Below are 19,079 nucleotides of genomic sequence, written 5' to 3' on the forward strand. Positions count from 1 at the left end.
TCCAGCAATTGGCTCCCCCACAAGGAGATCTATATAGGACCTTTTCAGAGTCACCCCAGGTGGCACAGGACTAGACCTCAGTTCATCAGTATACATGGTTCTAACACCTGAGAGGGGGATGCAAGCTCTCCCCACAGGAATATATGGGCCTTTACCAAAAGGCACTGTAGGATTACTGTTAGGGAGAAGTAGCTTGACTATGCAAGGGATTTTCGTGGTTCCTGGAGTCATAGATGCTGACTTTGAGGGAGAGATCAAGATGATGATTCACTCACCAAATGGAGTTTCTGTAGTAAAAGCAGGTCAGAGACTTTCACAACTAATTTTACTTCCGGCTGTGCAGACCAATAATCATAGTAAGAAAGAAAAGAGAGGAAAGGACAGATTTGGTTCATCTTATACATTTTGTGTACAGAGCATAGGTTCTCAGAGACCAGAACTCACTTTGTTTATAAATGGAAAAAGATTTTTTTCTGGCCTTCTAGATATTGGCACAGATATTTCAGATATAACCACCAGCCAGTGGCCTTCTAAGTGGCCAAAAACGGAGACTATTACACAGCTACAAGGAATTGGTCAGACTAGAAATCCTGAACAGAGCAGTAATGAACTGCTTTGAAAAGATGAGGAAGGCCACGAAGGAACTTTTAAGCCATATAGTTTTCCTTATTTACCTGTGAATTTATGGGGCCGAGATATTATACTCCAGGATGGGAGCATATTTATATTCTCCCAGCACGGCTGTTACTAATCAGATGTTTCAACAAGGATTATTACCTAATCAAGGTCTAGGCAAGGATAATAAGGGAAAGGTGGATCCTGTCGTACCAGACAGTAGACCTAGTAGAGCAGGATTAGGGTATTTTTAGGAGAGGTCACTGAAAAACCTGCATTCCATGCAGATCCAATAATATGGAAGAGTGATGAACCTGTATTGGTGAGTCAGTGGCCTCTAACACAAGAAAAATTATGAGCTTCCCAGCAATTAGTGCAGGAACAGCCCTGATAATGGACATATTTTACCATCTAATTCACCATGGAACTCTCCAATTTTTGTTATTAAAAAGAAATCAGGAAAGTGAAGATAAATTCAGGACTTAAGGGACGTTAATGTGACCATGTAGCCAATGGGAGCATTCCAACCAGGGCTGCCTTCTCCAACAGCAATACCAAAGGGCACACATAAAATTATCTTAGACTTAAAAGATTGTTTTTATACCATTCCTTTAGCACCACAAGGTTGTCAAAGATTTGTCTTTAGTATTCCTTCAGTTAATTTCAGAGAGTCAATGAGGAGTTATCAATGGAATATCTTACCTCAGGGCATGAAAAATAGTGCCACTTTATGCCAGAAGTTCATAGCTCAGTCTATACAAAAGGTCAGAGATTGATTTCCACAAGTTTGTATGATTCATTATATGAATGACATTCTGCTTGCTCATAGAGATGAGGATATTTTAATAGAGACATATGGATTATTACAACAGAGCCTAAGCCATGCAGGGTTAATTATTTTCCTGATAAAGTACAGAGGCACCCACCTCTGTGGGTCATATGTTATACCCCAAAGAAATTAAGCCTCAGAAGATAGAAATTAGGAAAGATGACTTAAAAACTCTTAATAACTTTCAAAGGTTATTAGGAAATATACAATGGCTAAGGCCTTATTTAAAGTCTCCTATACGAGATCTCGAACCTCTAAGTGAAATCCTTAAAAGGGACAGTGATCCAAATTCTAGCAGACAGCTTTCAGAAGCTGCCAGACAGAATCTGTCACTGATAAAGTAGGCTATACAGGAAGAACAGGTGTGCTATATCGGTTACAGCCAAACATGGCAGGCATGTATTTTATATAAAACTAGCTCCAACAGCAGTTTTATGGCAGAACAGACCACTTCTGTGGCTGCACCTTCCTGTACCACCAGTTAAAGTATTAAATCCTATTTTGAATCAGTAGCATGCTTAGCACAGAAGAGCAGGATAGAATCTAGGAAATATTTTGGCAAAGAACCAGCTGTGATCAATGTTCTTTACAATAAGCAGCAAATTGAATGGTTATTCCAACATAGTGATTCTTGAGCAATTGCTCAGTTTTTGCTCAGTTTCAAGGTCAGATTAACAATCTTTTCCCATCTGACCAGTTACTGCAGTTTACTCAACAGCATTCATTCATTTTTCCTAAAACAGTAGCAAAGAATCCCATAAAGGATACTTTGTTGATTTTCACTGATGGCTTATCTAATGGGAAGGCTACTTATGTAGTCAGTGGTAAAGGACACATGGTACAGACAGAACCAGCTTCAGCTCAAATAGTTGAGCTGCGAGCTGTAGCTCTAGTGTTTAAGAATTTTGTTAATAAGACTTTTAATCTATATACTGATAGCCAGTATTTTTATAATGCGTTGCAAGTGTTGGAAACTGTGTCATATATTGGAACTAGCAATGAACAAGTTAAGATATTGTTTCAGCAGATTCAGGAAGCAATACAACATAGAAAGTTACCATGTTTTGTGGGACATATCAGAGCACATTCAAGTCTTCCTGGTCCGTTAGCTGAAGGTAATGCTCTAGCTGATAAACTTACAAAAATAATTGCTCTATCTCAGATTAAACTTGCTTAGCAGTCACATGCTTTGCTTAAGTTTAAGAAAGCAATTTAAGTTGACAAGAGAAGCTGCTCACTAAATTGTTAAGCAATGTGAAAGATGCCCACAATATCTACCCATGCCTCATTTGGGGGTAAATTCCCAAGGACTGCTTCCTAATCATATGTGGCAAATAGATGTTACTCATATTACTGAATTTGGAAAATTGAGATATGTGCCATGTGACAGTTGATACATATTCAGGATTCATGATGGCCACAGCACAAACTGGGAAAGCCACCACGCATGTGATAACTCATTGCTTGTGTTTTTTCCCAGGATGAAAATTAAGCCAGATGGCTTCCAGAGCAACTGATTCTGGTGCATTCAGCATAAACATACCAGACCTGAGGACAGCAGAGTTTGAGGAGGAACCAATGATCCAGCTTTCCCAGTCCCCACAGAGAGGAATGCCTGATTCAGGACCTGCAGCTGCCACCACCCTACACTGCAGGCTGCTGTTCTGCCTCCAGAAACTTCAGACAAAGATACCTGCTGAGATGACCTGACTACAATGTCTGCGGCTTGCTAAGGTTTGAAACCTGTTTGTTTTAGAACTAAGATACAGACTGAACATTTGAGTGTTCTTAATTTCTGGGACATAGAACTCATTTTGAATAAAATATTAAACCTAAGAACTAAGACCTAAGCTTTCACCCCAGGGAAAGAAAGACTCAAAATAAGAAATGACTAAAACCCCTCTTCACTTAAGAAGGGGGCAGACTAAGAGCTTAACAGCTGCTCAGAGACTAAAACTGGTATTTGATAACAGCAAATGTTATTGTACTCTTAAAGGTAATGATCTGATATGTACAACTGCATATAAGATGAGAAAAATTGGTATTGACCAATGTCACTAAAAACAATGGTACTCACCAAAAAGAAATTTTAAAAAGTCAGTATTGACCAACAAATACAAAACTATGATACAGAAAAAGTTATTTGGAGAGTTGGTATTGACCGACGATGCAAAAAAATATGATTTTGACTTGTTATTGCCAATTACTGAAAAGAGTTTGTGACACTGTAAATGCTGGGAGTTGATGCATATGCTAAGAATTTTAGATCTAAGTTGTGCTCTGAACCAGCGGAAGAAACATTTTCAACTTGGGGGATTCTCTTCTCCTTTAAATAGGAGACTATAGCCTTTGGGAACATAATTATTCATAAAGCGTTATGATTTATCCTGACAAATAGTATGGCTGTGAGACACAGGGCCCAAAAGAATATTTCTCTCCACTAATCTCTTTTCTTTACAGAGATCAGCAGTCAATGATGGGTTTGAAGCTTCTTTTCCCCAGATGCCTAAGACATATGTCAATGCCTGTTCCAAAGACTGGAAAATTTGGGTAAAGGAAGAAGACTTTGCCCAAGCCAGGCGCGATCTATCTCTCCTGTTGCAAAAGCACAGATGTTATTAAAATTAATAAGAGAGTGAATTGTAGGTCCATATTTCATACAAGATATTTGCAGCCAGGTTCTCTGGCCATGCTTAGTTTCCAAGGGCAGCTGCTAACCTGCCAGACACCTAACAAAGGTGCAGGATGTATTGCTTCTCTTTTGTTAACATGTAGATTGCCTGGGGAGAGGTGTGGATTCCAAGCTGCTGCAAAAGTTATCTTGAAGTAATTAACAGCTCTCTAATCAGACTTAAGGCTCACTCAGCAAATGGAAAATCACATTTTTATGGGAAACTTAGTTAACTACTTGAAGCAATGAAATCATAGATCTTGTAGGAGAACATACAACTTTCATTTTTCTAAGCCAGTAATTTCTAATTACACTACAAATATTTATCCTTTTACACATAAGTAAGAATAGGTCTTAACCTTCACCCGAGAAGCATCTCTTGCAATGACAGGAACCATTATAAGAAACCACAACTGATCAAAATGCAAAGAACAAGTGACCATGTGTTGCCCAGCTCCAACAAAACTCCTGCACCTATTGTTCAGGAATCATTGAGTAAGAGGCAACAGAAAGCTTGTAAAAGCTAGTGGACTTTACCATGAAATATATCTCTTAGAAATGTCAGTGAAGCTACATCCATAAAGACTTATCAACATGGTTGTCTAAATAAGATCTGAACAAGTATGACACCAATAGACAAGGTAACAAGGAACAAATGACTACAGGCAACTAAAGAATGCTGAGAAAAGGAGAAATAGTCTTGCCTAGGGGAAAAACTCCTAAAAGAGTTATCCAGTACAAAGTGATCAGCCCTGAATCATATACACACAAATAATATTAAATAACTGAGCAGATTTTACTTATATGTTTAGAAACATATATATGTATATATGTATGTGTATATACAGATATACAATTATATATATATATATATATATATATATATATATATGCAACAGAACTAAAGATCATGAGTTTGAGAAAGAAAGGTACAGAAGAGAGCTTAGAGGGAGGATAAGAAAGAGGGAGGGTGATGGCAGAAGTTACAAATTATTCCTACATTAGTTCAGAATTATGTATAATTAAGGGTTATTTATTTAGGGGTAGAACCACAGATCACAGTTCTAGATCACAGTCCTCTGTATGAATGGGAAACAGGAACAGAATCCAGCAGATGGAAGGGAGAGAGCAAGCACACGCTTTACAACAACATTTATAGTTTAAGAGACCATGTGAGCCTTGTCAGTTTGGTTGCTCACCTTCCTGGACTTAGGGGGAGCTGGGAGGACCTTGGACTTAACATAGTGAAGGGAACCCTGATGACTCTTTGTCTTGGAGAGGGGTGGAGTGGGGGTATGGGTGGAAGGGAGGGGAGGGAAGGGGGAGGAGGAGGGAAGGAGATGGAAATCTTTAATTAAAAAAAATGAGGAAAAAAAAAGAAAAAAAAAAAGACCATGCCCAAGTGGGCTAGTATTTTAAAGGCTATTGGCTGAAGGAACTCCAACAGTACCTCCCCGTTTTGTTCAAATAAGTGAGTTACAAACTCAATACAAAACCATATATATTAGGAACAGGTATTAAGTATTGTAGGGACCGGGTCTACCCTTGTTCCTGGGGCTCATCTTGAGGACAGTTTCTGGTCAGCTAACTAAGCATCCTGTTTGTTCCTGTGCTCCCTCTGCCCCGCCTGGTGATTAGCTGTAGGGCATTGTTGACTCCATTGTTGGTATGGTAATTTCCCACCTGCCTGGGCGGAAATCCTAGTGCAGCATTTAGGTATGGTAATTTCCCACCTGCCTGGGTGGAATTCCTTGGGCAGCAGTGAGGTATATAAGGATTTCCCCAAGGTTAAATAAACTGCTTTCCGCTGATCTCCTTTCCACTGACCCAAGTCTCTTTGTGTGTTTTTTCAATCTCCAGGCCCTTGCCCAACTCGCGTACTGAGGGGGTAACACAGAATCGGGTGTTACAAAGTATCAAGTATAAAATTAGAATTACAGCCGGGCGGTGGTGGCGCAAGCCTTTAATCCCAGCACTCAGGAGGCAGAGGCAGGCGGATCTCTGAGTTTGAGGCCAGCCTGGTCTACAAGAGCTAGTTCCAGGACAGGCTCTAGAAACTACAGGGAAACCCTGTCTCTTAAAACCAAAAAAAAAAAAAAAAAAAAAAAAAAAAGGCCGGGCGGTGGTGGCGCACGCCTTTAATCCCAGCACTCGGGAGACAGAGGCAGGTGGATCTCTGTGAGTTCGAGACCAGCCTGGTCTACAAGAGCTAGTTCCAGGACAGGCTCCAAAGCCACAGAGAAACCCTGTCTCGAAAAACAAAAAAAATAAAAATAAAAAAATAAAAAAAAAGATTAGAATTACAACCAGTATAAACAATATTAAGCAAGAAACATATGCTAAATGTTTTAATAACCATTCTATCCTAAGAAATCTAAATCTTATGTTAGAAATGGCTTGCCTAGATCATAAGAGGACAGTAGCAACAACTATCTAATCTCTAATGCCATTGAAGGCCTGAGAAGGGAGATAATGTTACTTGAATAGCCAGGAAATGTGACTGCAAAAAAGCAGCTTCCAAAATGTGCAGTATATGACAGAAACAACTGGCTGTCTGAGCAATCACTCAATCTCATTTGCAATGTTGAAGCAACCAACTTTGACTAAGGCCTAGAGTAACTGACAGACCAATTTTCAGAGGTAGGAAAATTTTTACAACAGTCTTACCTTGGACATAATTTTGATGGTGTAAATATTACCTTCCTGGATAGATACCTTATCCATTAATCTATCATATTTTTTCAATAGATTCTGATTGTTAAATTCAATAGCACAAATTCTTTAAGATAATTCTGTCAAATCGATGCTACTACTCTCTATAATATTGATCTTCTCAACTAGCTGTCAATTATTAGTCTATAAAAACTAAATTATTTCTAAAATTGCCTCATTCACAAACTGTAATCAAACAGTTTTAAGTAAGATAATTTGAAAAACAAAACCAATTCCTAGAATCAAATGAAGGGATGTAGAAGGAAAATCCCATAAGCCTTGTAGAATCCATAGCATAAGCAAAATAGTTATTAAACTCCTGGATAGCTATGTTTTCGGTAATTTTTGTAGTTTTTCATATCTTATGTGTCATAAGGCAATTACAACAAACTAGAGTAGGTGTAATAACTGTTATAGGCCAGCAGGTGTTGCAGTTGAAGTCACATGGCTGAGAGACACTAGCAGCGGCAAACAGCAAGTATTACTTCTTTAGGTACTGAAAACTATGCTTTGTTGTTTAACAAATTAAAGAGCAGTTATTAAGAAGCCCAAGTGATTCTGAGAATTGGTGACCAGGATAAAGAGAAAACCCAAAGTTTTCTGTTATTGCAAGTTTTGGACTGTGTGTGCTGTGAGGATTGCAGGCAGTGGCATGTAGGCCAGCATGTAATGCGCCAAGCAGCAGTGTGTGGGTCATGAGCCAGGGAGTACTGCACAGCAGCCTGCTGCATCTGAGTGCTAGCTGGAGCCACAGGTGGGAGAATCAGGGCCCAGTGCACCACGCAGCTGGCAAAACAATCTTGAAAAGAGTGGACTGGTCCCCACGTTCAGACAACAGATAATAACATAAAATACAAAATAATCCCACACTAGTTCAGAATTACGTATAATAAGGGGTTATTTATTTAGGAGTAGACTCAGACCACAGCCCTAGATCACAGTCCTCTGCACAAACGGGGAACAGGAATTGAATCCAGCAGCCAGAAGCAAGAGAGGGAATGCATACTTCCAGTCACATTTATAGTATAGGAGATCACGCCCAAATGGGCTGATATCTTAAAGACTATTGGCTGAAGGAGCTCCCACAGCAGGAAGAAAATGATTTAATTATATTTAATGTAGAAAAAGAGAAAGAAAGAAAGAAAGAAAGAAAGAAAGAAAGAAAGAAAGAAAGAAAAAAAGAAAGAAAAGACCAAGTGTCAACAGACATTTGTCTTCTCTAAAATACCAGGTAATAAATATTAGAATTTTGGGTCTGTACAAACTGCATTGTAACTACCTAGCTCTTTAATAATAACATGTATAGAGTGGTAAACAGTAGGTGAATGAGTATGTAGCTCTAAATAAAAAAAAATACTTATGGTCAATAAAATTTGAATTTAAAAGTAAATAAATAATTTCTCTCTCCCAAATTATTACTGCAAGACATGGAAGTAGATGCCTAAAGTTACAGCAATGGAGATGCTCAGTTAGGAAGCTTGAGCTCAAGACCGACCAGGGTTACACAGCAAAGCTTGTTTCAAACTAATAAAAATATAAGCAAGTACATTTTAAAACAAGAACAAGACATCAGTTCTGTGCTACTACACCACCCAAATGTGCAATGTTCATGTCATCTTGAGGGCACATTATGCAAAACCCACACTGTGGACAGTCTAGAAAATAATTACCATGGCATCTTCAAAACCATCACATTTATAAAACCTTTAAAAAATAAAGCAAAACACCTCTAGGGCCCTTTCAGATGAAAAGACTAAAGAGTACTGATATAATCAAATTCAATGTAAGAATTTATATTAAAAATTTGCCACAAAAAACATGGAAAAAATGTATGTGAAACTACATAGTTTAGCTTTTTAATCTTATGAGAATATTTTATAGACTAAGTAATAAGCAGAAATACCTCTTAGTTATATGCAATGAATAATTAGAATTAAGCCAACTAAGTTTTTATATTATTTTATAATATTTAAATACTATATATTTCTTGATAACACATCATTAGATAATACCAGCCACACTGGTTTAGATCTTCTATGAACCTCTATCATTAACTATTAATCTCAAAAGGAATAAATAAGAAATTATTTATTCACATGCAAACACAAGTGGTCACACCTAGCTAGGTTTAAATTGTCATGAATAATGTGCTACAATGTGGAAGTTGTTACATGCACCTTCATAGTCACAAAACAAAAGAAAAATCATAAGTCACTTTCCAAAAGCTATGGTGGAAATTTGAGACAGACAGGGAAAACTGTCACGATTTTAGATATTATCTTAAAGTCAAGATATATCTTGACTTTCCATTTGGCACACATTAGTTATCTGTTACTAAACACCAAAGGTTTTACCTTAGAGTTGAAAGAATGTTAGTTTGGACACAGAGGTAAGCAATAAATGTCTATTAAAGAAACTAAACTAAACACGGAGCTGGAGGGATGGCTCAGAGGTTAAGAGCACTGACTGCTCTTCCAAAGGTCCTGAGTTCAATTCTCATCAACCACATGGCGGCTCCCAACCATCTGTAATGAGACCTGGGGCTGCAAGCAGAATACTGTACACATAATAAATAAAGAAATAAATATTAAAAAAACATAATTTGACTCTGGACCCATAACATTCAACTTTGCACTAATAATTTCATCAGTCACAAGACTTTTTTTCACAAGAATCTTTAACATAGATGTGGTGGCTTCTTTTTTCCTGGAATTCAGTTCCCAGTCTGATATAAACTTATAAGGAACAGTACATATAAATCACACATGATAGTGTATGATTCTATGAGAAATGCTCATGATTAATAAAGTCATACTGCTATCAGTACACATTAATGTGTTTCAGATATTTCAGCTTTTGTATCCATTTATGTAGATGGAGGCTGTTCATCCATTTCCCGACCACCCTGACTATAAATAATCACATAGAAAAATTTCTATTAACTGAAATACTATGTGGCCAATAGCTTAAGTATATTTCTGCCTCTTACATCTTAAATTAACCAATTTCTATTACTCTGTGTGTCGCCACATTGCTGTGGCTTACCCAGTAAAGTTCTGTCTGGTGTGTCTCTCTGGTAAGGCTACATGGCTTCTCTCTGACTCTGCCCACTCTCTCTATATATCTTTTTCAGCCTGGCTTTATTTTGTTAAGCCATTGGCCGAAAGCAGCTTCTTTAATAACTAATGGCAATAAAACATATTCACAGCATACATCACCTCCCCATTTCTTTCTAAATAAAAAGGAAGGTTTCAACTTTCACACAGCAAACTTACATTCAACAAAACAGGTATAAGTAAGAATTACAGGTATAATATTTATATTTACTTTATCTTTTATCATATCTAAGGAAAAACTATAACTCTAACTATTCTTCAACTCCTACAAAGACTCCAGAAGGACATAATATTACCTAAGTTTAAAAAAAGTGCATTCTAAAAAACTTCCAAAACTCCAGAATTGACATAGACATCTCAATGCCTACAGAGTCACCAAAGTTCTGTATCATTGGAGCATCCACATTCAGCCTGCAGGCCCATAGTATCTGACAGACTTTTCCATGAAGCAGAAAATTTCAAAGACAGTTCCACCTATATAGGCAGTTTGTCAGCCACTTTCTTCTGTGTCCTGAAGAATGTCTAGCAGACTCATGAAGCAGGAACCCCAAAGGACTGTGTTACTTTCTTTAGGCAGATTCAGCAGTCATTTTGCTGTGGGTCCTGAAAGTCCAGTGAAGCAGTCCAAGCAAGAGCAATTTCTTGCCCAAATGGTTAACAAACTCCATGAGGAGCCTCTTTGATGCCCATCATCCTCTGGAAGTAGATTGGTACTGCCAGGAGCAGATGTGTCTCATTGTCATGAAAGTCTTAAGTTCTTAAAACATTTTAAATGTCATATTCTGTAGTTTTTGAAAAACCTGAAATAATACATCTATGCATCTGAAATACATCTAGAAAACCTAACTAACATGACTACAAGTTTAACTATTATAAGTGTTTATATATTAACCTATATTTCTTAGGTATACATTATATTTTTAAATGATCTGCACAAACACAACATCTTAATCAAGAGCAGAAATATATGTTTTACAAAACTGATCTTAAATTTGTATCTCTACAGCATGGACGGGCTCACTGTGAGCCTTGTCAGTTTGGTTGCTCACCTTCCCGGACTTAGGGGGAGCTGGGAGGACCTTGGACTTAATATAGTGAAGGGAACCCTGATGGCTCTTTGTCTTGGAGAGGGGAGGAGTGGGGATATGGGTGGAAAGGAGGGGAGGGAAGGGGGAGGAGGAGGGGAGAAGATGGAAATTTTTAATAAAAAAAAGTATGATAAAAAAATTTGTATCAATAGACCAAGATCCATACAAATACAAAGTATTCATATCTATAGCATAACCCCCTTTAAATGTAAATAAACATTTATAAACAATATTTGAGAATTTGGAAGTAGTTTGCTCCAAACTGCTTTCTACTTTTTGTTGGGGAAAGTAATTTTAGGTGTTTATGGAGACCTTTCAGGGAGTATTGGTCCATCAAACCACATCCATCAAACCACATTAGTTTGGAAGGATCCACAGGTTCTCATCCTCTGTGGAAATGAAAGCAGGACCTCTTTTTCAAAGCAATATATCCTTAGATATATTGAATTTTGAAGTCAAAAAACCTTTAAAGCATATATGTTGGTTTAGCTTAGCAGCCTGTGCAATGAAATGTCCCTCTGTACTTAGCTCATTCACAGTCAAAAAATTCAAAGAAAACACAATAATATACATAATCCAGACTGTGTATTTTCTATCTTTACGTGGCTAAGCTGGTATGGCAAGGATCAACTCCGTGGTCTTGCCTGTTGGCTCTGCCAAATCAAATATGGCAGAGGCATTTTCACTGCTTCTGAGGGCCATTCTCTTGCCCTGGATCCAGGGGCACAGTGGCAGCTTCTTTATTAAAAATGACAATAAAACATATCCACAGCATTTATCACCTCCAATATCACATTTAATTGCTGAGAGCAGTCCTTCCATTGCCAGGTTAAGGGGTTTTCATAAATTTACTCACAGCTGCAATTCTTATAGCGTAGTTCTTTTTCTCTCAAGCACTGTAAACAGCTCATCAGTCCAGCGATCAGTCTTTCATCACTATTTGGGTTTCAGAGACTTAGAATTCCTTCCACCATTCTCCGACAGCTCCTATCACTCTGTCTACAAATGTGGCAGAATAAAAGTAATTGCATGTTCAGAGCAAGCATCCTGGAAACTTTTCCAGACTCTTATCTTGTTTTAAAAAAATGACTTCAACTGGATTTTGAAAACCAGCACTTGATTTGAAATAAAAAACTTCTTCGTGATGTTTGTTTTTCATCTATTAACATTCTATTCATGAAGACAGCATAGAGTATTTGTGTTTTCTTCTAGGCACGCTAATAAATAGTTCATGAATGAACCATGCCCCATTTCTCTAGATTTTAGTTTTCAATTTCTATAAAAAAAAAATTTCTCTTAACTATGTATTTGACATTTACTGTCAAATGTTGTTCTGCATCATGAAGGAAAAACCTCTCCTAAAAGTGCACTAAAGTGCAGGATTTCATTATTACTTCTCATACCAAGTAACAATTTATTCTTTAGAGCTGACAAAAAGCTATGTCTGTGACTTTGGCATTACTATAAAAAAACAAACAAACAAACAAACAAACAAAAAAAAACCCTGGGGTTCTTCTTTAATTGTCCATCCAGGTTGGGCACTATCACGTCTTATTTTCTTTCAACAGTTTAAGAAGAATGTGAATGATCAGGGAGAAGATGGGGTGGAGGCAAAACAAGTGTACAAGTGCACAGAGGAAGGATGTGGGAAGTGCCTTCTACTTTTCATATGTATGACTGTAAGCTGCAGATCATAAAAGGCCAGGGACCATTTCAGGTGGAGTCCTAGTCCAGTTTCTGGTTGATGCGTGGTCACTTTCATTTCTGCTGTGGCTCTTAGTAAGTGAGAGTATTACTTTCAAGCCAGAGAACGTGGTTACACTTAGTCTTCATTAGGGTTATTATCGCTGTGATAAAACACCATGACCGAAAGCAAATTGAGAAAAAAAAAATGGGAAGAAATTGGTTCATTTGGTTTATACTTCCACATCGTTGTTCACCATTGGAGTAAGTCAGGACCGTAATGGAAGCAGTGCAAGGACGTGGAGGCAGGAGCTGATGCAGAGGCCATGGAGAAGTGCTGCTTACTGGCTTTCTCCTCATAGCTTGCTCAGCCTGATTTTTTTTAATATTATTAAAAATTTCCGCCTCCTCCCCACTTCCCATTTCCCTCCCCCTTCCTCTACTCTCCTCCCCCTCCCTTTCCAGTCCAAGGAGCAGTCAGGGTTCCCTGCCCTGCGGGAAGTCCAAGGTCCTCCCCCCTCCATCCAGGTGCAGGAAGGTGCACATCTAAACAGACTAGGCTCCCCCAAAGCCAGTTCATGCTGTAGGATCAAAACCCAGTGCCATTGTTCTTGGCTTCTCAGTCAGCCCTCGTTGTCTGCCAGGTTCAGAGAGTCCGGTTTGATCCCATGCTTTTTCAGTCCCAGAAGAGCTGGCCTTAGTGAGCTCTCATTAGACCAGCCCCACCGTCTCAGTGGGTGGGCGCACTCCTGGTGGTCCTGACTTCCTTGCTCATGTTCTCCCTCCTTCAGCTCCTCATTTGGGCCTTGGGAACTCAGTCCTGCGCTCCAATGTGGGTCTCTGTCTCTATCTCCATCCATGGCCAGATGAAGCTTCTATGGTGATATGTAAGATATTCATCAGTATGGCTATATAGTAAAGGGCCATTTCAGGCTCCCTCTCCTCAGCTGCCCAAGGAACTAGCTGGGGATATTTACAGAACCCAGGGATAGCACCATCCACAATGGAATGGGCCCTCCCCCATCAATCACTAGTTAAGACAATATGCTTTAGGTCTGCCCAGAGCCCAATCTTAAGGAGGCATTTTTTAAATTGAGGATCCCTCCTCTCAGATGACTTTGGCTTATGTAAGCTGACATAACACTCTCCAGCACAGTGTCTATGGAAAAGCAATGGAACATGTGAGAAATCAGCCATAATAAAGGGTACTGCATAGCAACAGACTGCAGTGGAATATTTGGATATATGGGAACATTAGAATCCTATCTCTCTTGGCCTGAAGTATTCATTTTTAAGAAAGACTTTATCTATTCAGAGATAACAAACAAAACACGCTTAGAATTTACTGAATTACAGTCTCCATGTGAATTAAGGTTCTTGTGTTCCTATGCCTTTAGGTAAGTTTCTATTAGTCTAGGTTAAGTTCCGGTGCTTTTAGGCAAGTTCCTGTGCCTTTACATAAGTTCCTGTGACTTCAGGTAAGTTCCTATCCCTTTAGGTAAGGCATGGACTTTCTGGTTGGTACAGATTTTGTTATTCTTGTCTACCAGATATTGATATTCCTCTTACCATGATCCCCAAAGGGCTCACTTCTCCTCCCCTCTTCCCCACAAAATGTTTTGTAGGTGACTATCTTGTTCCAACTCCTCATAAATTACTACCTCACATAGGTTTTCTCCTTATACCTAAATGCAGGATTTCATTATTACCTGTTATCTAGAGTAAGAGTTTATGCTTTATATTTAACAAGAACAACAGCAAAATACAAAAACAAAAACAAAACTGGCCTTGCTAAGTTCATTGTTATGCAAAATGCCTCTGATATTCGCCTTCAATTATCCTTCAATGGTTGAAAAATAACATGGATACAGAAAGAAGTACCATGAAGATGATGGGGTAGAGATAAAAACAAAGTGTGTACAGAGGTAAGAGTCCAGAAGTGCCTCCTACTGCCTTTGTGTGACTGTTAGTGGAGAATCGGTAAGGTCAAAGAGCATCCGAGGTACACAGTTTTGTTCATCCTGGAGTCTGCCTTATACCCCATCCACTACACTAGCTTTCCAGGGGACGCAGATATGTTAGGATGCTATCTGCGGAATTTCAGAATTTAGTATGCAAGCCAAATACAGAGGAGTCCAAACTGAAAACACTGGGACTGAGGAGCTATCACTGCACAGGGAGCAGACTGGAGGGATCTAGGGAGTAGTCATCTGTTTCAGTGGGCTCCATGTTGGCTGTTGACATTTCGCTTCATTGGAGCATTTCAGTGGGGCACTCACAACACTCTCCTCTCATTCTCTTTTACTGATGACAAGTGAAAATTATAGTTTAATTGAGCATCTCATACCAGGGGAATTACTGTTTGTAATGTTTGAATATTTTACCTTCTATCTGATTAAACTCCCAGAATAACAGAATTTCCTGCCAGAACATCTTTGACCCAAATGCTAAGGTCTGAGTGCTTTCTGAATACAAATTCCCATTTTTTTTATCTTGCTTGAATAGCTCCATCATCACTATTCAGCATAAATTTAGTAAGGAATGGAATCTTAGATTCAAGACTTACGTTTTAAAAGTTTAAAAAGATTGCTATATTTAAGAAGTTAAATGTATGGGTGAAGTTAATTTAATTTTAATTTACTCTATATTTTATTTAGTCTAATACTTTTATTTAAATAAAATACTTTTATTTAAACATTAAGCTATACGCAAACATATTAAGGGGATATTTGCACTTTTCAAACTGAGTCTTTAAGTTGCGGTGTCTATTTTATGCTTAGGATATATCTTCCCTTAGACTAAACTCACTTCAGTTGTTCATAGCCACATGTGGACTAGACACAACTACTCTAAGATGTCCTCAGAGATACTCCAGCTATCTTAGAGCTTGCAAGTATATCATGTAAATAAACTACCAGCCAACAATAATCTAAATATTGTATTCTAATGTTTGAGATTCTGGAGGTAATATATTTGCTAGTTGGTTGGTACTTTTTCTCAAGTAGAAAATAATGTGCATGAAGGGAAGATAAGGAAAGGGAAAATTGTAACCTCAAAAAAGAACATTGATTTTAAAAAAGAAAATAATTTTCAGTCTTTATTTTATGATCAGGTTCTTAGTTTATTGTCAATTTACTTTTAAGAGTTGTCATTTAATTATTAAAGCAAAAGTCATGAGCTGTATAGCAATTTACGTTTTTCCATGTAACCATATAAAATACAGTATTGCACATAAAGAGACTCATTTGATATAACAGAATGCCTGCTTAGATTTCATTTCATGACTCCTTGCAGAAAAATAATTGATTACCCAAACAAGGCCCCAATTTCCATTTTTTTCTTTTTTAGTGAAGGAATTGTTACCAAAGTCTATTGGTGTCACAAAGATTGATCCAAGTCTGGGGATAATATCTTCCAGGTCCATGAAGTGCATATGAACTTTGTATTCCTGACAAGTATTTTCCTAACCATGTACTCTCAGCCCTTACTCATACAGAGGGTGTACCTGTTTCTTCCAGCCCACACCACCAAGTGTTGTATAGCTGCTTTAGAAAATACATTTGAAAGAGTCTTCTGGCTACTTTTAAAAGAAGGCCTTTGGCTCCTAAATCTGTGCTCTCAGCATGCAAAATATTTAAAATTCTCTTCATTCAACCCCATAGTTTTAGACTTTTTGGATTTGTCAGGCATGACTGTGCTAACCAATTACTCTCTAACTCTGCCTCCTGCTGATGCAGTTTTATTTATCTATTCTCCTTCATTCAGTCACCATAACAGACTTTCAACTGAGAGCATTGAGTATGAGAGCAGAGAATGCTCTACACCGAGCTTTGCAGAGCAGCTTTCAGGATATTGTTACAGCAAAGCCATTGTCTGTGATACAAAAATGCAAACCCATGTAATCCACATCAAAGACTCAAGAGAAGAGTATTGTTACTCCTATATTCACAGGTTAGGAAACCGAGGCACAGAAATGTCAAGTGACTTGCCCTGCCACACACAGCTAGTGAGTGGATGGGGTCCAGGGTCCCGAAGCTGAGCTCCTGGCCGCTCAGCTCACAACACACACTGAATATAAGAATATCCATATTTGTCCCGTCTGCTGTTTGCTGTACCCTTCCAAGAAGGCTGAAAAGAACAGAGGACTCCATTATTGCATGAAACACACAGGGAATATTTTATTAATATGGAGAAAATGGTAGCGTAAAATGGTAGAGTAAAAACATTTCAGTAGAAGTCCATGATTCTCCGCAGAGAGCCCACCCTGGCATTCACGGCGCCCCAGTCATGGTAGCGCCTGTACTCCCCGGGCCTCAGCAGGTACTGCCGCCCCCGGAAGTTGGGCATCTCGTAGAGGACCCAGTAGCCTTCCAGCACGTGGAAGGAGTGGAAGTCGCTGAAGTGGAAGCGGTCCTGGAGGTGGGAGCAGTCGTCGGTGATCTCCACCATCTGACCTCTGCAGTCCTCGCGCTCGTAGATCCTGACCTTGTGAGAGCCGGACTGTGCGCACGCAGAGTAGACAAGGGACTTTAGAAAACCGGACCTGAGCTCGGCAATCGGCGCATGCTGCCTGGGGGATGGGCCCTTACCTTTTCTATACCAGAGGTGACTGAATTCAAAGAGTAGCAAACGACTGTCAATGCCATGTAAATCACAGACTGATGGAAATTCTCGGAAAGCTCAGCTCACCCCATCTCCTCTGCCTATCCCTTCTTTTTGTTTCAGGCCCTGTTTCCAAACCTGGAGATCAAAGGCGCCTGAAAATTTCTGTTTAGAGGGGCTCTGGGGGTGCACATCTGCCGTCTTAGCCCTTCGGCGGCAGACGCAGATCCCAAGTTTGAGAGTTGGGGGCCAGACTATAAATCATAGAAAGTTTGGGGCTAGCCTTGGGTGCAGTCTGAAAATCCATGTAAACACATCGACAAAATGTAAAAAAAAAAAAAAAATGTACTACAGATTGGAGTTCAAGTCTCAGGTCAAACGAGTTCTGGCAAGGCATACTTTCAAATTCCAAAACAAAAGTCAAAGATTCTCAAGAGGCCTGTGTCAATCCAGAGGGTAAAATGTCGAAAACAATGGCAGTTCAATCTGCCTGTCCTGATACTCAGCTGTCTGGACACCTTTCTGACCCTGCCCCTTCCAGACAGTTCCCTCGGTCCCGCAGGGGTTTTCTTATTACTAGAGCGTTCGGTGAGAAGGATTCTCCTAAACAACACAGCTGGAGGAATGAACAGCTACTGATAAACTCCCATCTTCCCATGCATTCAATGTACTGTAGCTTCCAAAAGAGCTCTTGCATGCGGTCAGACTTGAACTTTTCAAAGCTTGGCACACCACAGTCTCACCAAAAGAAACACCCAGTCATTAATGTTAAATGGGAAAACTGAAGAACAGTTTTTGCAGCCTGCTGTGGTCTGTCTTAGGAGCTTTCAAGTGTCAAAGGTTTGCTGCATTTTCCTGAATTCTAAAGAATCTCTTCAAGGAAGATGGCAGCCACCCCATCCCTCAGCTCAAAGAATAACTAGATCATGAAGATGATGAGATTGAGGGCCAGAGGGATGTAGGAAGGGACTCACGTGGGGGATGAGGCGGCAGGAGCGGATGGAGTCGCTGAGGCCCATCCACTGCTGGTAGTCAGGGTAGTCCCCACGCCTCAGGAAGTACTGGCAGCCTGCGAAGTTGGGCTGCTCATAGAGCATCCAGCAGCCACTGTCCACGCGCACAGAGTTGCAGCGGCTGAAGTAGGGCTGCAGGTTGGGGTGATCGCTGCTGCACTCATAGTGGCGGCCCTGGAAGCCACGGTCCTCATAGAAGGTGATCTGGAAGACAAGACAAGGCTCAGAGGTCTGTTGTGGCATGGACCCGAGGGCTGGTCCCTCCCCAGGCCCTGAGTGCCCTGGGCTCACCTTCCCCATGGCTGGTGTTGGTGCTTCAGATGGGATGGCGCTGTTGGGTGTGTAGGGCTGGGAGCAGGGTCTATATAGCAGGAGGTCTGCTGTGTTGGCAGGAACAACACAATAGGGGCACGCGGTGGGACTGGCGCTTTCTCTCTCTCCTTTCTATATAATGACTGTGGGGGAGGCGTGGGTTATTGTACGTTTTCTCTTAGTCTGCCCAGAGCTTTCGAATGAATGACCAATCATTGACCTCGTTAAAAGGGTCACTTGATACAGCTTGGGTCTTTAAATGATGCTTATCTGGGAAACGGAGATTGAGTAAAGATGCTTAATTAGCTAACCATTGCAATTAAATGGTTTGTTAACTTTTTCTAGAATCCCCAACCAAGGAGAATTTGAGTAACAGTGCATGATGTTGACGCGATCTGCAGTTCCACGGAGCTTGGAGCGGCTGTTAGGCTGGAGAAG

General features: G+C 39.7%; 1 protein-coding gene across 1 annotated transcript; it reads right to left on the minus strand.

Annotated features, from left to right (window-relative positions):
• Positions 1-16,941: 16,941 nt before the first annotated feature.
• On the minus strand, positions 16,942-18,629 carry LOC119821254 (gamma-crystallin E-like). Its single transcript, XM_038340183.1, has 3 exons — positions 18,621-18,629; positions 18,291-18,533; positions 16,942-17,214 (listed from the first exon to the last, which is right to left on the minus strand). Exons 1-3 carry the CDS (start codon positions 18,627-18,629, stop codon positions 16,942-16,944), a joined length of 525 nt encoding a protein of 174 aa, XP_038196111.1.
• Between the last annotated feature and the right edge of the window lie 450 nt (positions 18,630-19,079).

The sequence above is a fragment of the Arvicola amphibius genome, chromosome 8, assembly GCF_903992535.2.
Source record: "Arvicola amphibius chromosome 8, mArvAmp1.2, whole genome shotgun sequence".
NCBI classification, from domain to species: Eukaryota; Metazoa; Chordata; class Mammalia; order Rodentia; family Cricetidae; genus Arvicola; species Arvicola amphibius.